At 54.0% G+C, this 24,521-nt stretch overlaps 1 protein-coding gene across 9 annotated transcripts in view; it reads left to right on the top strand.

Moving 5' to 3' along the window:
• FRMD5 (FERM domain containing 5) overlaps positions 1-24,521 on the top strand; it is a 402,855-nt gene that overhangs the window by 329,285 nt on the left and 49,049 nt on the right. For 8 of the 9 annotated variants that reach the window (XM_075896788.1, XM_075896791.1, XM_075896786.1 and 5 more), the window contains 5 exons: positions 734-776; positions 1,811-1,889; positions 12,548-12,645; positions 21,064-21,187; positions 23,397-23,484. In XM_075896788.1, the coding sequence (XP_075752903.1) occupies positions 770-776; positions 1,811-1,889; positions 12,548-12,645; positions 21,064-21,187; positions 23,397-23,484 (396 nt within the window). In that variant the 5' untranslated portion in view covers positions 734-769. Of the gene's footprint in view, positions 1-353; positions 531-733; positions 777-1,810; positions 1,890-12,547; positions 12,646-21,063; positions 21,188-23,396; positions 23,485-24,521 lie in introns of those variants that run through there. The other variant, XM_075896793.1, reaches the window with a different exon arrangement.

The raw sequence follows: 24,521 nt of genomic DNA, 5'->3' as shown, positions 1-24,521 counted from the left end.
GAGGAGGGTTGAGGGGGGCCATGCGCACTGTGGGGCGGTGACGGGAGGTGGGGCTGAGGGGGGCCGTGTGCTCTGTGGGGCGGTGACGGGAGGAGGGGCTGAGGGGGGCTGTGCGCTCTGTGGGGTGGTGACGGGAGGAGGGGCTGAGGGGGGCCGTGCGCTCTGTGGGGCGGTGACGGGAGGAGGGGCTGAGGGGGGCCGTGCACTCTGTGGGGTGGTGACGGGAGGAGGGGCTGAGGGGGGCCGTGCGCTCTGTGGGGCGGTGACGGGAGGTGGGGCTGAGGGGGGCCGTGCGCTGAGAGCCCCCTGCCTGTACTGCGTGATGGCCACTGGGCCCAGCGGTTGCCATGGCAATGCCCACGGGAGCTGAGGCAATCGTCCCCGTGCACTAGTGAAGTGCCGATCCAGCCGTGGTCGGCGTTTGCATCTCACCGGTTAGGGGTCGACCCCCTCCTGCCTGACCCCCGTTTGGCTCTTGCCCCCCTGCCAAAGAGAGCAGCCCGTCGGGGGTGGCCCTGCTGTGGGTGGGGGTGAGTAACGCTGGCGGGAGGCCGTGGCGTGTCCGGCCCCGCATTTCCAACGTGTGAGTTGGCTGCGTGGTGCCGCGTTCAGCGTGCCACGATTTCAGCCAGTGCTTCTGTTTGCACCCGGCGGGGGAGGCGTTACGGCGGGAACACGAGGGGCTTTGCTGCCGGCTCGTCTCACGAAAAACCCTCTTTCTGTTTCCTTGCAGCACTGGCTGGAGTTTACAAAGTCTGTTGTCAAGCAGATGAGAGGTAAGTATTGCCTGTGCTGGGCGTGGCGCTGGCCTGCGGAGACCACGCGTGCCCCCCTCGTGTTACAAACGTGTCCTGCTGACTCAGCCAGGTGCCGCGTCCGCCTTCTCCCCCCGAGGGGGAACCCTGCTGAGCAGTGCCTCGGGGCGCCCCCGCCAATGGAAGCAGAGTCATTCTCTCGGGGGCCAATGTCCGTTCAGCCGCCCCGCCTGTGCCGGTGCAAGCGTGTCCGTTTGCACATGCCACATCAGGCCTGGTGTGCAGCACGTGTGTAACTAGAGGGACTGATGGCCCGGGGAGTAGTGTTCAAGCCCACCGGTGCTACACGCCCCCAGGGCTTTTCCTGCCCACCCAGCAGCTACGTGCAGACCCTGTGGGCGCTGCTGTGTGGTCCTGTGAAAATCTCCCTTGGCAATGGCCAGATCTTCCTGGAGCTGCTTTTTGGAGATTGCCCCCCTGTCCGCCAGCCTGTCCCTCTGCCCCATTGCAGGAGGAGGAGCCAGGGACGTTACGGGGGAGAAGCCCCATCCCCTCCCGGTCCTTCTCCATTGTCTTGGCACAATGACTGCTGTGGGGGTGGGGAAACACCTCTCCTTCCTCTCTCCCCCTCCCCCGTGGTTGGGAGGACCAGTTCCCGGCGGGGGGGGGGGGGGGGGTGCTGTGTTTGCGTCCGTAGGGATGGTTGGGCAGAGGGAAACCGACCATGAGGATTCCAAGCAGCACCCTCCGTAAACTCTCAGGTGCACGCTGGGCGCCGGGTTGTGATTTACACTGCAGGCCTTGGCAGAGCATGGTGGGCCTAGACGGGCTGGGCCTTTCCCGCTGGGTTTATGACAAAGGGGGCGTGGGGCCCATTCTTTCCCTTGCTGCAGGGGGAGTCGCGATCACAACCACCCTGCTCTGTCTGATTTGGGGGAAGAGCCAGGCCCGACCCTGTTGGGATAGTGCTGTTCTGGGGCTCAGCACCGAGGGGGCCGGGTGTAGTGACTGCCGGGGGCGCCGTTCCGGTGTAACACTGTCATTTCGCACCGCAGCCCAGCCTCCGTTCACCATGTGTTTTCGGGTGAAGTTTTATCCCACCGACCCTGCTGCTCTGAAAGAGGAAATAACCAGGTAAGACCGAAGTCGCCCTCAGACCTGCACCAGCAGCCATTGCGTGGGGTGGGCTCTCGGTGGTGTTAACGGTCAGGCGCACTCGCATCCCCACGGCTCGGAAGCCTTTGTTGCTTCTGTGACTTTACAGCCCCAACTGTGGCATGCCAGATTGCCTGCACGGCACGGGGGCTCGGAGCGTGAGTGTCGAAAGGCGCACGACAGTCCTCTCCTGGGGCACTGTAAGGCTCCTGGGGTATGTCTACACTATCCCGCTAGTTCGAACTAGCAGGGTAATGTAGGCATACCGCACTTGCAAATGAAGCCCGGGATTTGAATTTCCCGGGCTTCATTTGCATAAGCGGGGAGCCGCCATTTTTAAAACCCCACTGGTTCGAACCCCGTGCAGCGCGGCTACACGGGGCTCGAACTAGGTAGTTCGGACTAGGTTCCTATTCCGAACTACCGGTACACCTCGTTCCATTATTTTTGTTGCCCTCCGCTGGACTCTCTCTGATTTGTCCACCTCCCTTCTGCAGTGGGGGGCCCAGAACTGGACACAATTCTCCAGATGTGGCCTCCCCAGAGCCGAATAAAGGGGAATAATCACTTCTCTGGATCTGCTGGCCATGCTCTGCCTAACGCAGCCCAATACACCATTCGCCTTCTTGGCTACCAGGGCGCCCTGGTGACTCATTTTATTGACTTGCAGAGTCATCCTGTCACCACTGATGTTTATCAGCTGTTGATTTAAGCCCTGCTCTCTACAACTTCCGCGCCAGTCTGTTAGGAAGATGAGTTGCCGGAACAGAGCACTTAAGAGCGTGTCACAATTATAGCAGGCGCCCGAGGGTCTGTCTACACTGCTTTGTAAATGTGGGCTGTGGGAGCTGGACTCGTGGACTCAGTGTTTACAAGGCTGTGCTTGAGCATGCAGGCTGCACTGCAAACCTGGGCTTACGCTTGCTGGGTCTGGCTCTCTCGGCCATGCTAAGATATCCACGCTGCACTGCTCAGGCTCCTGCATTTGGTTCTGTGGCTGGAGGTGCCTCTGTGCTGCACAATAGAAGGGATTTCCAGCAGGACTCTGGCTCTGATCTAGCCGCTCACAGGGTCCTCGAGCCTGGATCCTCAGCACTTGCTGATCTGGATTAGGCTGTCTTGCGTGTGGGCAGAATCATGGAGTCACAGAATGCTAGAACTGGCAGGGACCTCGAGAGGTCATCGAGTCCAGTCCCCTGCCCTCACGGCAGGACCAAGCACCATCTAGACCATCCCTGACAGGTGTGTGTCCAACCTGCTCTGAAATATCTCCAGGGATGGGGATTCCACAACCCCCCTGGGCAATTTATTCCAGTGTTTCACCACCCTGGCAGTTAGGGAAGTTTTTCCTGATGTCCAACCTAAACCTCCCTGGCTGCAGTTTAAGCCCATTGCTTCTTGTCCTGTCCTCAGAGGCCAAGGAAAAGAATTTTTCTCCTTCCTCCTTGTGACAGCCTTTTAGATACTTGAAAACTGTTCTCACGTCCCCTCTCAGTCTTCTCCTTTCCAAACTAAACAAGCCCAATTCCTTCAGCCTTCCCTCAGAGCTCATGTTCTCTAGACCTTTCATCTTTTGTGTTGCCCCAGGAAGTGGAAGTTAGGCTCAGGCTAGGAACAGAACCTGTGACGGACCAGGCCGTGTCAGGGCACAGCTGAGGGCGTCTGCTCAGGGCGAATTGCTCAAATCCGGGGCTCCTTACAGCCCCCCAGACTGGTAACCTCTCCAAACAGGCCACAAACCAGTCCCACAGAGCGCTTCAGCTGCCTGCCTGAAGCCTCACGAGCAAGACCTCTCCGACACCCCAGCAATATCCGTGCCCCAGATGGCCCCAGGCCTCATACACAGGTGGGGGGTCCTAGCACCCAATCCCACCTACCCCGAACAAGTTCTGTCCGGTTCCAAGGAACCAGCCACAGATCCCTGGTCAATTTACCCTCTGGACCTTACCCACAAATCACGCTGGGCCAATCCTTTAGCATCTAACAACTAAAGGTTTATTATCACAAGAAAGAAAAGCATGAGAGTAAGGTTGCTAAAGAATCATACATGACATGCATCGAAACTCCCAGCCCTCGATGCAGGCTCTAGCAGAGATGTTACAGCTGCTGGTTTAAAAGTCCTTATTGCACATCCTAGGATCAGGATGGGTTCACAGGTCTTCCGGGCTCTTCGATCCCTGCATTGCTGCCTCTGGGATGAAGTGCTGAGCTGAGAACCAAGATGGAGTCCACCACATGGCCTATTTATCCCTCCTTCCTGGTCTCCTCTTGGCTACAGCAGGTCACCTGGCCCACGGCTCATTACTGTGTTCTCTGCTGGTAGCCCTTAGGTATGAGTCACCCTCATTCTTTAGGTGTGTCCTTGGCCCATTGAGTGCCATTGTCCCACAGGGCCTCGCTGATTAGCATGTCCATAGGCTGGGCTCTGCCCAATGCTCAACCACATGCAGAGAAATATTCAGTATCCACACAGATTACAGACTCCTAACTCCACACACAGACATTATACAATCACATGACCAGCGTACACAGGACTAGCAGACAGTAAGCTTCTATTCAACACCTCACATGGCCCCCTTTTATACCATTTTTTGGGCCAACACCCCCACCTACGGGTGCAGCAGTGGCTGCTCCCCTCAAACTCCAGTAAGGTGACAGAACCTGGGCAGTGTGCAGCAGAGACATGCTCATGGTGACCACTCCAGCCCTGGCTGCAGACTAGGTCCTAGTCTCACCCATGGGTATTTCCGTTCTACCTTCCAGGCTGAAATTGGCCACGCTCGGGCTCTGCTTCATTGCTCTGGAGTTTGGAACAGCAGCAGTGAACCTGAGGTGCAATGTGAGGAGAGGTTGACAAATGCTCTCTGGCCATTATCAAAAACAGGCACATGCCGCTGGTCCGAATAGCCCCAGAGCTGCCCCTCCCCCTCCCCAGATAGGGCACGTGCAAGGGTCTAAGCACGTCTCATTCCCCTGGCTGCTGCTGGTGACCAGCCTCTCTCGGGGTGCATTCCTGTTTAAATAAGGGCAATGGCTCTGGAGGGAAGGCGTAACGAACGGCAAGTCCCACGTTCCAGGATTTCTGCCGCACTGTCCTTACGGAGAAAATTGGGCTTTCGTTCCCTTTTGCCCCATTGCTCCTTGTTCTGCCATCTGTCACCATTGAGAACGGCCTCTCTCCAGCCTCTTTGGAACCCCCCTGCAGGAAGTTGAAGGCTGCTCTCAAATGGGGTCTAGTTGAAGTGGGGGAGGACTAGGTTGGATATTAGGAAGAACTCTTTCCCTAGGCGGGTGGGGAAGCGCTGGGCTGGGTTCCCTAGAGAGGGGGTGGAATCTCCATCCCCAGAGGTGCTTAAGTCCCGGCTTGACAAAGCCCTGGCTGGGATGGTTGAGTTGGGTTGGTCCTGCTTTGGGCAGGGGGCTGGATGCGATGGCTCCTGAGGTCTCTTCCAGCCCTGGGATTCAATGAGTCTATGACCTAAAAGAAAACCAGCAGCCCCATCATTTGCTGTTGTAGGGGGCAGCTCCTGCAGTGGGGTTATCCCCCACAATTCCTTGTTAGGGGCGAGCCTCGGCAACGCCCCAGAACTGGGTGTCTCTGGGTCCTCTCTGGAGAGCGTGAACAGGGCGGGGAGGTCTCCATGGGCTAGCACAGGGGCTAGGGGTGATGATGGCAGGGCTGAAGACAGACATGCCACCTGTGCTGCAGTTGTGAGTACAGGTGGATTCGGAGGCAGCCAAGCTGGGCCTGGTGATGGACTGGGGTGGGGCGGGGGTGGTGCTGCAAGGGAATTACACACGTCTCAGACACATTGGCTACTGTCTGCCCAGTGGCCAATGCCAGGTGCCCCAGGGGGACTGCACACAACAGGGAATCAAGTGGTCCCTCCCCCGTCACCCATTCCCAGCTTCTGACAGGGGCCCGGGACACCGTCTAGTAGCCATCGACAGACCTAACCTCCATGGATTTATCTGGCTCTGTTTTGCACCCTGTTGTGTGTATTCTTGCCGGGCGCATGGGCAGGGCTTTCTCAAAGCGGGTGAGAAGTGCTGCCTTGAAGAGCCAGGGGGAAGGCTTCCACAGCACCCAAGTGATTTAGGAGCCTCAGTCCTGTTCCAAGAAGCATCGTGGGCACCAAGGAGCCTCAGTCTCATTGCAAGGCAGTGGGGCCTAGGCTCCGGAGCCTCTTAAGCTAGGTTGAAAGGTCCCTCTGGCCACGTCGTTGTGTTTGCTAGTGGGGGATCTGTCGCCATTCCCGACAGAGCTCTTGTGGAGAAGTGGGGGCGGATGGGGATCCAGATGAAAAGGCCGTGGGCCAGATCCTCCGCTGGCGTGGCTCCGTGGCGCTCCGGTGACTTCATTGCTTCCCCGATTAGTTAGGGAATCGTGGAGATTTCCGAACGTCACTAGAGAGTTGGGTGCTGCTGCCAACATCTCCCAGACTCTCATTGTCAGGAAGAGCAGTGGGAATCAGGCTCCTTAAAGGTGTCTGTTGTCAGGCACCCCAAAATCAATAGGCACTGTGAAAGCTTGGCCTCTGCTTGGGTGTTGGCTGCTCAGTAGCAAAGCCACTTTGGGTTGGCACGTCCTTCTTCTGCCCCCTTCCGTCAGGCAATGAGCCAGGCAGCTGGGTTTTGTGGGGAGTGGCGGCAGTAGGTTCAGCGAGAGATGCTTTTGCCAAGGGCTGCCGCGGGTTGTCCCTCAATCACGTGACTGGGCCAGAACAGAGGCAGTAGGGCTCGGGGTCGTTATTGCCACCCGCGCGCGCCCTGCGGAGAAGATGGCCCAGCCGGAAGTGCTGCGTCGTCAGCCGGGAGAAAACAACCTCACCAGGAAGGGCGGTTATGGTCCGTGACACCCTGCCAGTATTTTCGTCTCCAAAACTCCTCCCTCCCGCCTGCCGGCCTAGCCTGCACTAGCCCTCAGGCACAACAGCTCTGCACACCTGCATGCCAGGCAGGGAGGGGCTGGCCTGTCGATTGGTTTTCCTCTGGAAACCAGAATGCTTCCCGATCATTCCTGCAGCCCTGGAGGGGCGGGAGGGGGTGCAGCGCAGATTGGCAGGGGCACTGACATCCAGCGCCCCTCACTGATGGAAAAACACCTGGGGCCAATTCCTCAGCAGGTGTAAATTGGTGCAGCCTCATTGAAATCAGTCCTGAAAGGTTGAAACTGTGCAAAATTAAATAGCACAAGCTGAACCTCGCTAGTCCGGCAACACCCGCAGTCCGGCATGATTTTCGTTAGCTGGATGTCCACTTCTCATGGACATGGCCACGTTTCCCGCGGTCCCGTTGAATGGACGCTTTTCCTGTCTGCGGGTGCTGGCCTCTCCTGGGCTCTGCTGCCTTCTCCCTAGCTGAGGGGTCTTGGCCGCTGAAGAGAAAATCTTTAGATCTGGAGAGTTGTTTGGCATTTTGGCTTCGCTCGGACAAACCTGACAGACACCCCCAGAGAAGTGGGATCGATCCCAGGGAACCCAGCCCTCTCTTGGTTGACTGAAGCCATTTGATTCAGGCCCAGCATCATTCATGACTCCGGCTGGGCAGCTGCTCTTGTGTGTGCCTGGCTGGGGAGCAGAGTGCAGGACTGTCAAGAATAGGAGCCGCTAAGAAGCATCTGACTTACTGAAGAGTGGGGAAAGGGTTAGGGTTAGGGTTAGGGTTAAGCAACTGGAGATGCACTTAGAGAGGGGGTTGGGGCAGTTAGCCAATAACAATTTCAAACCGGGAAAAAGGGGTTTTTCTTTCTCTCTTCTTTGTTTGAGATCAAAGCCGTTTCTCCCAGGTACTGAGGGAGATGGGAGACACTCTCTCTCCAAGAACGGACTTCTTGAAACGTGTGAGTAGGGAAACGTTTAGCTAGTCCGTCAGGGTTTATCGTTTTCCTTGTTTGGGGATTTTGGAAATCATGTCTGAGCTGGCTAATTGTGTTTCTCTTTTGTAACTAAGGATTCCAGCCCAGGGACTTTCCCTGAGTCTATGGCTCTTCATGGCTATCTAATACCTAGTCGTTTACTATGTTTGTAACAGTAGTTTTGTTTTGAAGATAAAAGGGTTTTCCTTTGTTTTGATTAACCGGTATTGGTTGACTGTTATGTCCTTAAGTTTATGTGCTTAGTTACCTGAGCAGAGACCACTGTTCTCTGCGATTCCCTCGGTTTGTTTTCCCAACTCCAAGCAAAACAGAGGTTGTGGGCAACGGGGGGAGCTTTGCCTTAGGAAGGGGGTTCCCAAGTGAGCTCTTCCCTGGAAAGGGGTTTATTTTGTTTATTTTAACTCACTTGGGTGGTGGCAGCGGTTCCTTTTGGGTCTCAGGGAAACTGAGGCTAGACATGTTTGTCTCTGGGAAGTTACAGAGGCAGGATCTTTCAGAGTTTATTCTGTTAGCCGCCCCCATCACTACACTCGACGTGTCAGGTTGGGGAATTGAGCCGTGACAAGGACACAAACCGGTTAATGTGCCTACTGGTGGATTGAAGTGTTTGCAAGAAGCCTATGGCCTTTGACCCACAGGTGGGGGGGATTCTGTCTGGAGAATGCTGAGGAAGCTGTGAGCCAAGAGCAGCATTTCCCACAAGGGCTAGATGCAGGATGGGAACGGTGAACATTCCCTGCAGAGCGGGAGAACCAATTTTCTTCTTCTCCCAGTGCCAACGCATGAAACCTCTCGCTCTCTGTCAGCAGGGAGTTTACCCTCTCCCCACCTTTGCTCCCCAGGAATCCGAGCCTGGGTGAGATACACCTCAGAGATTAAGTTTGGGAACTGGAACGTTGTCCTAGCCATTTCTTTTCCAGGCAGGACACTCAGTCTCCGACTCCGTTGGGATCCGATCAAACGGCGAATGCAGCCTGAATCATTGGACCTGGTAGATGCTGGTGCATTGGAGTTTGAATCGCTCCCTGGTTTTGACTTGCTGCATTTAGACTCACTTGCGGGAGAGGAGCAGAAGCCTATTGTACGCCTCAGCCAATCAGAAATAAGCTCCTCTTGAAAACAAAAGAATTGGATTTGGGTAGCTGAGCTGTCTGCAGCCTGAGGGTTTATCATATTTTCCCAATATGTAGTTGCTAACCCATGTGGTTGCTGCCAGACGTTCGGTTGGGATAACTCAGTCCTCTTTAAAGTCACCGGAACTCCATTGACTCCATACACAATGGGCCCGATGCTAGGTGGGCCATAAATATTACAGATCTCTGAAGCCGGGAAGACACGTCCAGCTGGCTCAGAAGTTGCCCGGTCTCAAGTGGAATACGGCTCAGGCCTGAGCAGTCACCAGCATCACTGTGTTGTAATCGGCTATAAAACAGGCCTCCGCCCTCATCTGCTCCTGTCCGGCTGCACTTTTCAGCATCGGTTCCGTAGATCTTGGGCTCCTGCGCCAGTGCGAAGGTCTTCTGCACTAGCTCTCCGGGTTGGAACACTTTGTCTCCCAGAGCAATTTGAATGGGTGAGCACCGAGGGAAACCATCCTGGGTCACCAGACCCTGCCCTCCAGAACCGGTGCAAGTGCTCAGGCAGGAACGCAACCCTCATCCTCTCCACTGCCAACAGGATGACGGGGCGCCCCCACGCTCACCAGCAGCGCAGTGAGGTTGGGGGACATGTAACTGGTCCTCAGCGGGGGGCAGACTAGAACTCGACAGGCTCCGCAGAACAGCTGGAATGGTAACATGCCTGGTCCCCGGCCTCCGTTTGCCACAAGCTGGGAATGGGCAATGGGAGAGATCATGTGAGGATTCCCTGTTCTGCTCCCTCCCTCTGGGGCACCTGGCATTGGCCGCTGTCAGCAGACAGGACACTGGGTTGGATGGGCCTTTGGTCTGACCGTGTCTGGCCGCTCTTGTGCTCTTCTGGATGGTCATTCTATAGAGTAGCAAAGGGGAAAAGCCAATTAGCTGCTTGGGGCTGATTCTATTTCGAAAGACATCTTGGGTCTAAACCTGCCATGAGATGTATGCGTGAAACTAAGAGCAGAGCTGGGGCACTCGCAGAACCCTAGTACCCAGGAGCCATCGAGTCCAGCCCCCTGCCCAAAGCAGGACCAACCCACCCAATCAGCCCAGCCAGGGCTGTGTCAAGCCGGGACTTAAACACCTCTAGGGATGGAGACTCCACCCCCTCCCTAGGGAACCCAGCCCAGCGCTTCCCACCCGCCTGGGGAAATCATTTTTCCTAATCTCCAACCTAGACCTGCCCCACTGTAACTTGAGCCCATTGCTCCTTGTTCTGCCACCTGCCCCACTGAGACCAGCCTCTCCAGCCTCTTTGGAACCTCCCTTCAGGGAGTTGCAGGCTGCTCTCAAATCCCCCCTCACTATCCTCTTCTGCAGACTGAACAAGCCCAAATCCCTCAGCCTCTCCTCGTAGGTCATGTGCTCCAGCCCCCGAATCATTTTGGTTGCCCCCTGCTGGGTCCTCTCCAATGCCCCCATGTCCTTTCTGTAGTGGGGGGCCCAGAACTGGACACAATACTCCAGATGTGGCCTCCCCAGAGCCTAATAAAGGGCAATAATCACTTCTCTGGATCTGCTGGCAAAGCTCCTCCTAATGCCCCCTAATATGCCATTAGCCCTCTTGGCTACAAGGGCTCCCTGTTGACTCATCTCCAGCTTCTCACCCATTGTAATCCTCAGGTCCTTTTCTGCTGAACTGCTACTTAGCCTGTCAGTCCCCAGCCTGTACCAATGCCTGGGATTCTTCCGTCCCAAGGGCAGGACTCAGCACTTGTCCTTATTGAACCGCATCAGATTTCTTGTGGCCCAATCCTCCAGTTTGTCCAGATCACTCTGGACCCTATCTCTGCCCCCCAGTGTATCTACCTCTCCCCCTAACTTAGTGTCATCCGCAAACTTGCTGCGGATGCAATCCATCCCCTCATGCACGTCATTCATAAAGATGTTGAACATGCATGCATCTCTGTGCTATTGAAGGAGAACAGTGAGGGTTAGGAGAGTTGGATTTTTCTCCAGGATCTTGTGATTTTATCAGTGAAATGCTGACACTTAGAATATCAGAAACCTAAACTCAAGAAATCCAGCATGGCTGAGGAGACTGCAGAATGGGAGCGTAATTATTTAAACATCTTTCCAAGCATGCCAGTTTACTGTTTGCTCCTTAACTCAGTGAGTTACATTTTATATCAGATTGCTTTTCCCCAGGGTAATGAATGCAATCATAGCTCAGCGTGAACTGCCACACGGTTACTTATTTTCAGTATAGTATCATAACTATAATTTTCAGTCCACTTCGGTTTTTCTTTTTGCTTGCTTTGGCTTATTGAAATCACAAACTCTAGGAGAAATAGTGCCTGTCAAGTGCTGATTTTATCATCAGCTAATGACCGATGCCAAGGAGAGAGACAAAAGCTTACAGAGGGGTTTAAGCTCTTCCTTTGTGCCGTCCCTGCCCTTAACCGGTAGGACCAGTTGGGTCACTGTCTAGGTGACATGGGGGCCCTCAAGGCACCCCTCTCTGGTCAGTGCTTACAGACAGAGACCAATAGGGGTCATCCACAGCCCAAGCATAGCAACCAGCAACGTACCCACACTACATCACACTCCCATTGGCTGCGGTTTGCCGATGGGAGCTGTGGGAGGTGGCTTACCCGAGCGAGCCCACAGCCCACTTCAAAAGCCGCTGTCCTAGGCCACGCTCCTGTACATAAGGGACGAGTAGATCCGGATAAGTAGCTGTTATGTAAAGGTTTTGAGTTCCAAGGGTGAGGCGTGAGCGTGGAGAAGTTTAAAACTGGCGTGGGGACTCGGATGCTACTGCAGGGCCTTCAGTAAAAAAACGACTAGCTGCTCGATTTCAGTGCGGTGCAGTTAGTGAAAAAGAACTGAGCACCATTATGCAAATCCTACCCCACCAGCCAATCAAAGGGGAGACAATTGCATATGCAAGAAATAAGCCCATTTGTTGGTCAGTTTGGTGCAGCAAACTGTTCTCCGATTGGCTGAGGCCGTGCCAGTTCGGCACAAAGGTGCTCACAGGAGGGTTTGGTCCTATTCGAGGTACCTTTGGCCTTGACGGGAAGTCAGACATTTCGGGCCTCATGCGCGTTCCTCTGACAGCAGCCTGTGGCTGTCAGACACCAGGCCTCTGGGGCGCTGGCTGCAGGGGAAGCTACAGTGGTTGAAAGCCCTTGTGTAGCTCCCCTGGCTTCGGGCCTGGCCCTTTGAAATCAGCGAGGGCGTTCCCACTGAGTCCGGTGGGCTGGAACGGAAAGGAAGAGTTAGTATTTGTGTTCCCATGGCGCACAAAGCTCTGTGCCTCTGCCTGCCTCCCCGCTTTGGTGTTTTCCCTGCTGCACCGGTACGGGGGGGAGCGACCCGATGGCTGTCTCAGGCCTGCACTCCAAATTGTGAATCCGATTCGTGCCCCATAGCCATGCGCACCCCACTCCTGTCCGCCTCCATCTGAGCCCTGGAAACCGTCCCCACTGGGGATTGACTGGCAGAGTAGCCCGTGAGCCAGCCCCAGCAGAGGTGACATCTTGTAAGGGGTGTGTTTGGAGAGCGTCGAGAGGAGGGGTCTGGCTACAGATTTTCCTTGTCAGAGTTGCACAGTCAGGTCACTTCAGCTTTGCTTCATGAAATAAATAATCCAGAGCTAATTCTGCTTTTCTCCCCAGGTATTTAGTCTTCCTGCAGATCAAGAGAGATCTCTACCATGGCCGCCTTCTCTGCAAGACTTCCGACGCTGCATTGTTAGCCGCCTATATTCTTCAAGGTAATGCTTGGTGACAAGATAAATTAGCTTTTCGTGCCAAGTACTGATTGCATTATTTCACTTACAACAGATCACTGCCCCTGGAATACAAATATCATTTAGCCAGTGCGGGGCTCGTACGTCAAGGCTGTGCCTGTGTCAGTCCCGCGGTGGTCTGCGGTCGAGTGAGAATTGATAGCGGGAGCTAAGCTGCACTAGCAAGCAGCCACTGCGCTGCCACTGATTTCCTGGCAGCGATCCCACCCGGACGCAGGTCAGGGGTGTCTAAGAAAATGGCCCTTGGATTCACTTTATGCGGCTAATATTGTGCCCTGCTTCCATCTGAGCATTGCAAAGCACAGTCTGCCTGCCAGGCAGGGTTTATCCCCCACTTAGCTGATGGAAACCTGGGGCAGGGGGAGATGAGGCGACCTGCATCAAGCGACAGTGCACAAAAGGAGGTCTAGGACTCCTCAGCCACACTTCGCCGTCCGTGGGGTCCTGGGGCTCCGGAGCTGAAGTGACACTCTCCGACGGGGAGACGTACCGATTTCAGAGAAACGTGGGGCAGTCACGGGATGGAAAACACGCTTGCACGTTGGGACATCCCAGGGAAGTTTGGCTACATCCTCAGACGTACCAGACCGTGGTGTCCAAACCACGTCCGTGCTGCAGCTGTGCTCTGGGGACTGATAGACGCAATAGTACGTGCCAACGGGGGTCACTTTGGTGCTCTTATTACCCTCTGCTTTGGAATTGCAGCATTAAGTGGGTTGGTCTGATCCTAATGTGCCCCCCCACGGTGTAACTATCTCCTTGTCTCCCCTCAGCCATCCCAGGACGCGGCAGCCAGTGAGTGTTGCCGGTTCTGGCTCAGCGGGGCGCTGCCTAGTTGTCAGTAAAGACAGGGGAGGATGCTCGGCCGTGTTTAGATTTTCATTTTTCCATGTTGCAGAAGGTCTGTGGGGAGGGGTGCCTGGGGTGCGGCTCTGGCAAGAGCTGGCTGAGCTTTGGCAGAAGCCAGCCGGGAGCTGCTGAAAGAGCTGGCAGTGACCGGGTTGTGATAGGACGGGACTCGCAAGAGATTTTAAGTTACTGTAACTCTTTTGCCAGGTAGCCCCGGAAGCAGCCAGGGCCAGGTTCAATATCTAGGGGTCTCTTTTCATTCATCTCACACAGAACCGGCTCGAGCCCCCACCCAGTAGCCTGGGAAATTCACATACCCCTGGGCGCCTCTGAGAGGCAATGCTTCCCCGCTCGCATGCACAGAGTCTGAGCGTGGAAAATAAACTTTTAATGGAAGAGAGAGAGGTCACATGGCATTAGCTTGGGAAAATGCTACAACCAGAGTTCATAACCCCCACAAGTAACCATCCCAGCTCAAATGCATTGAGCAATGTCCTCTGCCTCTCAGGCTCACTATTCCGACAATGTAAGGGTCCCATTCACCTCCCCAAATGTTCTCCGTACTCCACTTCAAACGCCCCACTTACAGCTCTGTCCAGTCAGTGCGGACCCCGACACATCACCCTGAGGACTCCACTCATTGAGCCTGAGGCCAGGTCACCTTTGTGATGCTCCTGTGGTCTGCTTGCTCCTGCCAGCCCCCCCACTGGCCGCCCGCCGCTGCTCCTACCAGCCGCCCGCTGGTCGCAGTGGGTCTGGCTCCAGGCCAAACCCGTGACTTCAGCTCTTAGTGATTTCAACGCTTAGCTACCACCTAGGCTGGCCAAAAGATTCCAGCTTCCACTGGAATAACAGAGAGACTCCTTATGGAGTCTGCTTTAGGTCTCGCCTTAGTTTCAACCAGTCTTACAGCTCACACCTGGCAGGCATGAAGCAGGCTGGCTCAAGCCCCTTCCCCCCTCCCTCCAACTCCTCCACTCACATCTGGAAGAGGGAGGCTTCTTCCCCTGAGACCCTGTACAATGATGGTGTCTCTCCTGCAAGCACTGGTGTCATATTTTACAGTTCCTACATTTAGGGGTAGCATGGTTTGTGACCCCACAACTGCCAAATTAATTACAATACACAACATTACATTCCAGCAATTCACCCCCCATCAGGCCTGGCTGAGTTGGATTTACATAACCACACCACAGACTCCTTCCCCCTCCCCGGCATGAGCTGTATTTACATATCAACAGTTAATTATCTAAACAATTGGAGTGAGCATATCCACACCCAGGGCTGCTCTCTCCTTTCAGCTGGCTGCATTGCAAGCAGTAGTTCAGCCCTTGCTTACATTACTTTCACGCTGCCCTTGAAAGTGCCCTGTCAACCCCTTCTCTTGGAATATTCGGAGGAGGAGCCGATGCCTTACAAAAACATTTGCTTTAGTCAAACCCAAGTGTCCGTCTCAAGACAGGAATAGCTGGATGAAACTCTGTGGCCTGTGCATTACCGGAGGTCCTGAAGGCGGAATCCCTCCTGGCCGTAATGAATGTTACTCTAGAGAAGTGGACTCAGTTACTGAAAGCTGAGAAGGACGTTTGGGTTTCCCCTGGTCTGAACGAAGACAGTCAGAACTCCCGAGTAAAAGCGATTAGCTGTAAGAGGTGCTTCTCTTTGCAAAACCGCAGAGAAAGGGGGCATTCCCGAGGCAAGACCTGTGCTATGGAGCTGTAAGAAAAATGAAATCCTGTTCTTAGCCCAAGCACAAAGCAGCTAAGGCCGCACTGTCACCATCTCCTCCTGGTCTCTCAAACGTGGGCGCGCCAGACAAGTAACCCTGGCTCGTCCTAAAGAGCCTGGTAACAAAATGCGTCTCTTTCCCTGTGAGTGGCCACATGCCTGTGCAGTAGGTGGCTTTGAAGAGGGACCCTCGTACAGCAAGTTTGTGAGTCGGTGGCAAACGTGAAAAAGTCCTCATGCAAATTCATTACATCGAGCTCATCAGCCAAGGCGCAAGGTGTCAGCAAGTCGCAGACGGGAAGAGGCCGGTTGCACGGCATGGGCTGGAGATAAGAAACTGGAAGCCGTCTGCTGGTTTTACCCCCCCGAACTTCCCAGTGCCCCTGCTGCAGGGAACCCCCTTGTGTGGGTAGCCCCAGCCCAAACCAGGGAACGGCCTGAAGGAGCCAACCTCCCTTCAGCTTGCAGAGTTCTCCCAAGGACCGAACGCCTGAAGGTCCAGGTTAAAAACCTGTAGATGTTCTGAGAGCGCTGCCTAGTGCTCCGTTTTCCTGTCGCTTCTCAGAACAGGACCCTGTTTTCAGAGCTTCGAACTTTGCCAAACTTTAACTGTTCGGGCTGAAATTTTTCATTTTGGGTGTCTGCATCAGAGTGATTTTTTTTTTTTATTTGACTAAAAAAGTTGACCTGTTTCTGAGAACGAGACTAGGGTAGAATACATTGTTTTAGAAGAACGGCCAGACCGAGTCAGACCAAAGGGCCATGCAGCCCACTGTCCTGTCTGCCCACAGTGGCCAATGGCAGGTGCCTCCGAGGGAGTGAACAGAACAGGGGATCATCGTGTGATCCCTCTCTTGTTACCCATTCCCAGCCTCTGACAGAGGCTAGGGAAACCATTCCTGCTCATTTTGGCTAATAAGTATTGATGGACCTAACCTCTGTGACTATATCTAGTTCTTTCTTGAACCCTGTTCAAGTCCTGGTCTTCACAGCATCCTCTGGCAAGGAGTTCCACAGGTTGACTGTGCTCTGTGCGAAGAAGAACTTCCCTTTGTTTATTTTAAACCTGCTCCTTTTTCATTTCATTTGATGACCCCTAATTTTTTTCCATGTTAAAAAAAATTCTAGCTCCCCAGAGGTTTGGAGCATGTGTAAACGCCAAGAGGTGGATTTGAACCTGAGATCTCTGAAGTTTAGTATAGGAGCCTCTACCCTCTGAGCTAAAAGCCAGCTGCCTCCCAGCCCAGGCTATAGAGATCTCTTGATTTTAGCTGTTGCTGTGATCTAGGTGCCACCACATGGAACAGTGAGCCACACTAGGGATGTGTCTAGACTACATGGCTCCGTCGACAGAGCCATGTAGATGAGTTTACTAGACATCGCAGAATCAAGCGGTGATTTAAATAATCGCCACTTCATTTACATCAAAATGCTGATCCAGCACAGCGGGCAGTCTAGACGCGCTGCGGTCGACAAGGGAAGCCTTTGTCGACCGCTCCGGTATGCCTCGTGAAACCAGGATCATTTTGATGTAAATGAAGTGATGATTATTTAAATCGCCGCTTCATTTTGCTATGTCTAGTAAACTCATCTACCTGGCTCCGTCGACGGAGCCATGTAGTCTAGACACACCCTAGGTGTGTGGGTTACACTGGGACTTGAAAACCGGCAGCATGGTGGTATTTTTGTCTGGGGTGTTTGCCGCCCCCATGAAATCTGCCCAAATGTGTCCAACCCTTTGAAGAGGGGGTCCCTATGGAAAAAAAAGGGTGATCATGTATTTAAAGACTGCCATAATGCCTGTGCATAAGAAGCCTGAATTAAGGTTGCCTGGGCCACCTTAAATCTGACAGTTCCTAACTTTTGAGTGCTTAGTCTTGCAACTCACAGCTGCATGGAACGAGTAATGTTCCTTTGAATGCAGTTTTGTGTGAGTGAACTTTTCAGTAGCGCCAGAGACATCCAGAACTCTTCGGACATCGAAACAGAGAACTCCTGTCTCCAAAGTGCTCACAAGATACTGTGTAGCCAGCCTCGTGTTTTCTCTACATTCAAACCTTTATAGCTCCGACGTCTGAATGGTTTAAAGGCCCCAGTGATGAGTTTTGAAACACTGGTGCGTATTTTCCCTCCCTTAGCATTTTAAAGGGGAAGCCTGCAAATTAACCTGCATCTACATTTCATTAGCAGCCCCAGAGCAAAGGGGGAGAGAGCGAACTTTCCTTTCCCTCTGCGGTGTGAGATGCCGCAGATGCAGTGTGTGTATATAGCGTGGAAAGCAGCTCTGCAGCGAGGAAGCTTGAGACACAGACTTGAAATCCTGTACTGCCTTATTCGGCCAAGAGGAGACCATTTTTCATCATCCTTTCTTTTGCCCTTTAGTGCAGCTTGAATCAACTTCAGCGTTAATTAGTGGCTGCTTCCCAGAGGACGCTGGGAGTGCAGAGAGGGCAGCTGTCTGCTCACCTTCAGCCTGCCTCAAGGAAAAATCAGCCCTTTGCTTTCTGGTGTGGGAAGGGAGAAGAGCTGATTTCTAATCAGCTGATAAGACCATGTGTTGTCTGGGCATGGGCAGCGCCTGCCTGGCCCCCCCTCCCCGGCGGCCGCAGGGCTGCAGGAGCTGCTGCTCTTCGCACTAAACTGTCCCAGGGAGATAAGGAAACACATGTTAAAGGGGTGGTGGAATTGGCTCCGAGCTCACCACGGGATGGGGCAGCCGCCGTGAATGGCCTGGTTATTGGAAGTCTCAGAGGGGCAGCCGTGATCGTCTGGTACTGTGAAAACGAGCAGTCCCGTGGCCCCTTAGGGCTTGTCTCCGCTACGGAGACGATTAACGCTGCCGCAGTCGATCTTCCAGGGTTGCAATGAACAAGTCTAGAGAAGACCCACTCATTCGAACGGAGAGGGCGCCCGGCGGCACCAGTTCGCCTGCTCCTCACGACGAGTAAGGGGAGTCGACGGGAGCGTGTGCTGCTGTCAACCTCCCACTGCGTGAACGGGGCCAAAACGTGATTTAAGATACGTAATTAACGTAGCTGGAGTTGCGTCTCTTAAGGCAACTTTCCCCTTCAGCGTAGCCCAGGCCTTCGAGACTAACAAATACATGGTATGATGAACTGTGGGCAAAACCCGCTTCCTCGGATGAGATGGGCTTGAGTGGCACCAAGCGGAGGTGAAAGTTCATGATACTATCTCTGTCTCTCTCGAGATCTAGATCTAGACGTGTTAGTCTCTCAGGTGCCACAGGCCTGCCGATTATTTGGGAGAGCCAGGGCGAGGGGAAGGGCAGGCCAGGGGGGATCCCAGCCACCCCTGCAGAGGACACCTCAGCATGGGATAACTTGGCCCCTCGGGGTTCTCTCAGCAGGGAGAGTCCCCAGAAGTGGCGCTGCAGCGGAATCATGTCACTAGAGTTGGAACGTGGGGACCAGAGCCTCTGGGCCACAGGGCCTCCTCTGCCAGGTGCCCCCTGGAAGGGGAGCAAACCCCGTCCTGCCAGGGGAGGATCTGGTGGGCATGTCCGTGTGAGCTTCCGGGCGCAGGCTGCCTCCAAGAGCGCCCCCTGCTGTGTCCGGAGGGCTGCTGTGAGCGTTCTCGTTCTTATTCATCGGGAATTGGCTCATTTCGGAGGGAGAACAAAAGGCCGTTTCACCAGGGCCAGTCTCCCCTGCTCACTGACTTGGCTCTTCCGAGGTGCAAGCGCCGTCCCAGCCATGGAGCACCCCGAAATGGCTTCTCTTTTCAGTGTCCAAGACCTAGCTCTAGATGTAATTCTTATGGGCAACACTGTGCACGTGAATGCTCCTGGAAGCTGCCCGAGTGCCAGTCCTGCCAAGCGGGCTCCTCCGACCGTCCCTGGAGCAGTAGCGACTCTGCCAAAGAATTCGGGCGAGCATCGTTCTCCCACTGAAATTCTCCTGCGCTCGCGTCCCAGCCCTATGCTAGCACATGAGTCTCTGGGCAGAAACGTCGCCCAGACGCTGAAGGCGCAGCCCCTGCTACAGACTGGTCCCAGCAAGGGACTCACGTTTACAAGGGTGAGCGTTAGCGCTGGACTGCTGAGCTTCGGCGATCGGCTCCTCCCGCTGGGAGCAGGGCGGTCCCATGTAAGCGAGCCCCTAGGCGTTTCTCGCTAGAATAACCCTGAGGAAGGAGTAAAGGTGGGACAGTGACCGTCTCCTGACACACACAGCGACGTTCAGAGAGACATTGGTCCTTACAGCCCTTCATCTGTTCATGAGGGGTAGCAGCAGTGAGGTGAGCCTGAATTTGGACCACGAGTCAGAGGTTAGAACAGAATCCTAGAACTGGCAGGGGCCTTGAGAGGGCATCAAGTCCAGTCCCCTGCCCTCACAGCAGGACCACGCACAGGCCAGACCATCCCTGCCACACGTACAAGAGGGCACCTAGATTTGAACTTAATCTGCCAATCAATGCTCTACCCTGAGCTATCCCCCCCTTCAAGCAGGCAGAGGGGGATTCAAACCCACAATAGAAAGTCTAGCTGCTGGACTACAAGATGTAGAGTGAGAAGCTGAGTGTTTCTGCCTGGTTATGAACTGGGGACCTTTTGCATGTTAGGCAAATGTGATAGGCACTACGCTATAACCCTGTCACCTGAAGTGGGTTGTGCCCACAAAAGCATCTGCATATTTTGTTAGTCTCTAAGGTGCTACTAGACTTTTTGTTGTTTACTACACTACAGACTGGCACGAAGAGAAGCCAGGCGCCTCCCTGCTAGTAGACAGTAGCTACATCTAGACCCTGCCACCCACATCCCAGTCAGACTGGAACTCACGAGCCCCGGTTTATATGACCCACGTGCTAACCCCTGAGATACAGAACCAGGCCTGACGGGGCACCCGCCCTGGTGTTCAGAAGGTCAGATGGCGAGCCTGGAGCTTGAACCTTGGTATTGTTAGCACCACAAGGCCGACCGGCTGAGCTAGCCAGCCCACCAGGTCAAAGCAGGCTCATTTCTGCCTGGCTTTGAACCAGGGACCTTTGGCACGTTAGACAAACATGACGACAAAAAGGGACTAGGACTTCAAGCCGGGATTTCTCACAGCCCAGGCAAGAACCGTGCCCCTAGGCTAATTCACTCTCCATGCCCCTTTGCGTTTTGGTTTCCTTGCTGGGACTAGGTTTCTTGTATTGTGGACACTTGTGCCCTGGGAACTGACAGAGACCCAGCCAATTAATTCACACAGGCCTCCACTCGCTCAGGCTCACCCCGCCGCGAGCCCTGCCACTGCCTTGTCGGCATGTGGGGGTTGACGGTTCCCATTGCTTTGCAGGGAACTGCTCCAGGCCCCGTTGTCAGCCCTCTCGGCTAGTTAGCCCCTCTTCACTTGGACTATGTCTGTACTGTAGCCTTCTTGCAGAAAAGCTCAGCGTGGAATATCGCCATGCTTCATTTGCATAATTATTTTGAGGAAGAAGGGCTCTTGTGCAAGAGGGGTTTTGCGCAAAAAGGAGCGGTCCACACGGCTCTTTTCTGGGCAAAAGTCTCTTGTGCAAAAATGGCTGCTCCTTAATTATGCAAATGAAGCGTGGCGATATTCCACATCGAGCTTCATTTGCATAAGCTTTTCCACAAGAAGGCTACAGTGTAGACGTAGCCTTGGAGAAGAAACTGGTTTCTGCTCCCAAGAACACCAGCTGCTTGGAGAAACCCACAATCCCCCTTTGACTTGTAACATGAAGCCATTTTGCTCTTTTAATTGCAGGTACTTCTAAAAGTGATTTTGTCCAAATGACGAAAGCCTGGTTATTTCATTCTATAACCTTTGTTTCTTCTACTAGCGGAGATTGGGGACTACGACCCTGGGAAACACCCAGAAGGCTACAGCTCCAAGTTCCAATTTTTCCCCAAACATTCAGAAAAGCTGGAAAGGAAAATCGCAGAGATTCACAAAACAGAACTCAGGTAACATTAGCTTTGAGCTTCAACATACTGTCCCATTTCAAAGGGGTCACCTGTGTGGATTAACCATAGACGTACTGGTATGATGTTGACCGGCATTCCTACTTAGGGGTTTGAACGGAACTGTTCTGGGTAATGGGCTGAATAGCTTTACAGCGTTTGTACATGCACTGAAGCAGAAACCGAATAAAAGTTTCTGCTGGCAGTGTAATCGCATTTCGTCAGAGTGGGACAGAACAGAGGGGTTCTGAACATTCAGGCCATTTCTGAAGCAGGATTAGAGGCGTTACAACCAAACAAAAATACAAATATTCTGGTAACAGGAAATGGCATCTACTACCAACCCCCGACTTGCTGAAACAGGAGCAGAATAAAACTGCCTACAAATCACAGGAAGTGCTTTAAAATGTGTATAAGCAAAGACTCATGAAACCCGGAAACCTTTTTTATCCATCTTAGCCATTGATCATCCTTCATGTGAGGTTTCAAACTGAGGGCCTGCCCGTTTGTAGAATGAAAGAAAGAACCGACGGGGATCTCAGTGGAGCGTGTTGGTTTCCAGGCACTCCTAATCGTACCTCCCGAGCCAAGGCCCGGCTCAGACAGAGTCTCTGATTGTTTTTAGTTTTTTTTCTTCTGAGTGTTGAGCTCAACCCCAGTGTAAGGGTTGATTAAAGATCCCCTGGCTTTTCCTTACCATGCAGGGACAGTAACCATATTTCAGCCTGGATAAATAAAGTCTGCCTTCCTTCATTCATTCCCCTGCAGTTTCAGCTCCGGGATTCACACCCTGTTTGGGGATGAGGGGCTGTGTAAAAGGAAGTTCTCCCCCTGTTGTGAGAGGCCCGTGAGACTAGCCGTGTTCTTGGTCTGCGGTGAAGGTGACCTGGGCAAACAGGCTTGCGTGGTCGCCAGCAAGCTAGGGATCGGGAACAGGCCCCTGCAAGGCTGAGATAGGAAAGCCGTTCTTGTGGCGCTGGGGGAAGGCCTTCGGAGCTGCCTGTGGGCCCCCGATCATTTACTGAGCCTGCTTTTGCCAGCTCTTGCCTTGCCTCTAGGGGAGTTCGGTACTTGGTTTTAAACTCCGATCCATGTGGAGACCTGACGTCATTGGATGTGACAACCAATAAAAGGGACTGGAAAGTGTTACCTGAAATGGGCTACTCTCTGGGTGGGACAGATGGCAGCACAAGGAGCAATGGGCTCGGGTTGCAGTGAGGGAGGGCTAGGTGGGATACTAGGAAAAATGATTTCCCTAGGGGTGGGGGAGGAATCTCCAGCCTGAGAGGTGTTTAAGTCCCAGTGTAACCACCATCAGGCAGATTTGAACCTGGGATTTCTGCAGCTTAGCAAAGGAGCCTCTACCCTCTGAGCTCTCAGCCCACCTTGTAAAGGTCTCTTGGTCTTATCTGTTGCTGTGGCCTAGGTGCCACCGCATGGGACAGGGAACCACACTAGGGCTATGTCCACACTCGCGGCTTCTTGCGTGAGTAATATGCAAAGCGTGGAATATTGCCGAGCCTCATTTGCATACCTAATGAGCCACCATTTTTTTCAGAAGAGGCTCTTGCGCAAGGAGCGTCTCCACTGCCCCTCCTTGCGCAACAAAACCCCCTTGCGCAAGGCCGTTCTTCCTGAGAAGTACTAGGTGTACCGGCCTTGCGCAGGAGGGTTTCTTGCGCAAGAAGGGGCGGTGCAGACGCTCCTCCTTGCGCAAGAGCCTCTTCTGCAAAAAACGGTGGCTCATTAGGTATGCAAATGAGGCTCGGCGATATTCCACGCTTTGCATATTACTCGCGCAAGAAGCCGCGAGTGTGGACATAGCCCAAGTGTGTGAGTTACACCAGCTCAGCAAAGCCCGGGCTGGGCTGAGTGAGTTGGGGTTGGTCCTGCTTTGGGCAGGGGCTGGACTCGATGGCTCCCTGGGATTCCTGGGATCGGCATAGAATGCTCCTCACAGCCCGGGCTGAGTGTAATGAACTAGCCCTTCCCTTTGGCCGGCCTCCTTTATCCTGTTCCTCAGTGCTGGGAAGCTGGCCTAGAGAACAGGCGGCAGAGGCTTAAGAGCCAAGGCCACGTACAGAATGCTGGTTTGCATGCAGCGTGCTGGCCGGAGGAAATCAAAAGAGCTGCCTGGCTTGATGGGAGCAGTGCCCGTAATGACTGTACTGTGCCAGATGGTCACACCTGTCCCTGCTTTTCTTTCCGCCAGCGGCCAGACACCAGCTACGTCAGAGTTAAATTTTTTACGAAAAGCCCAGACCCTGGAGACGTACGGGGTTGACCCGCACCCATGCAAGGTAAAGCTCATCTCTCCGCTCTTTTCTGCTCTCCGACTTGCAGCCTTGCAGGGGGGAGCAAAGGACAAGGTGCCAGGGCTACGTGGGGCGTTTCCCAGCGGAGCAAAGCAGCTTTGCCATCGTTGTGCCTGACGTGGCGGCGTGGGCAGGGCTGTGCGAAGGGGACACGCAGGCCCTGATCACCGGAGCAGGCCTGGTCCATGCTCCCTTGGTTTGGATTAAAAGTAGCGGGCAGGGATTGGCTCTGGGGGCTGCTGAGAGCTGTAGCCACTTGAGGATTCAAGGAAACTGCAGCAGCATCTGCGAGTTCTGGACCTCTTGGCAATGGAGGTTGCTCATTTCTGAGCCGGTCAGACCGGCGAACAAACAGCTCTTGCAGATTGACGTGCGGTTCTTTCATTGCCTCAGCACAGCTGGGAAAGTTAAAAAAGCGGCTTCTAGCCATCGTACCATAAATGAACCGGCACAGGGAGTGCTTGCTTACCTTGTCATCGCCCTCTGCCCCTCCCTGCTCAGCTTTGTGTAGCCTTTGGGCTGTAACTGTGTCCCTGCTGCTGCCTGATTGTACTTCTGCTTCCGAAGGAGGTGGGTGGGCGGCTGGCCGGGCTGTTCTCCCGAGTTCAGAACTCAGAGGTTCTGCTGCGCAGGAAGGTACATTTCAATGAAGACAAATGTGGGGACGGGGTCCAGCCCCCCTTTGCGGCTACGAGTATTTTGGAGGAAATGACAAGATTGGTCGTATGTGGTAAGATCGATAGGCACTGATCTGCCACAGCTGGGCTACATGCTCACCCCCCCCCCCCCGGCTCATACTTTACTTTTCTTTGCAAAGTGGTTTGGATCGACCCTGGCAACATTGTCGTTTCATTTTGCAGTGATGTGTCCCCTAGAATTCCATCGCACGGCCCTGACTATGAGACCACGTAAAGCCGACAGGGACTATGTGCATGACGTCAGTGTCTTTACTCGGGGGCTGGGGGCTCGTTTTTATTGAATTGAAGTTATTGAAGTGAATTCAGACAGCCTACGTGGCTGCT

The sequence above is a fragment of the Pelodiscus sinensis genome, chromosome 14 (genome assembly GCF_049634645.1).
Source record: "Pelodiscus sinensis isolate JC-2024 chromosome 14, ASM4963464v1, whole genome shotgun sequence".
NCBI classification, from domain to species: domain Eukaryota; kingdom Metazoa; phylum Chordata; order Testudines; family Trionychidae; genus Pelodiscus; species Pelodiscus sinensis.
Note: the sequence above shows the minus strand (reverse complement) of the source record. Positions and strands in the feature narration are given on the sequence as shown.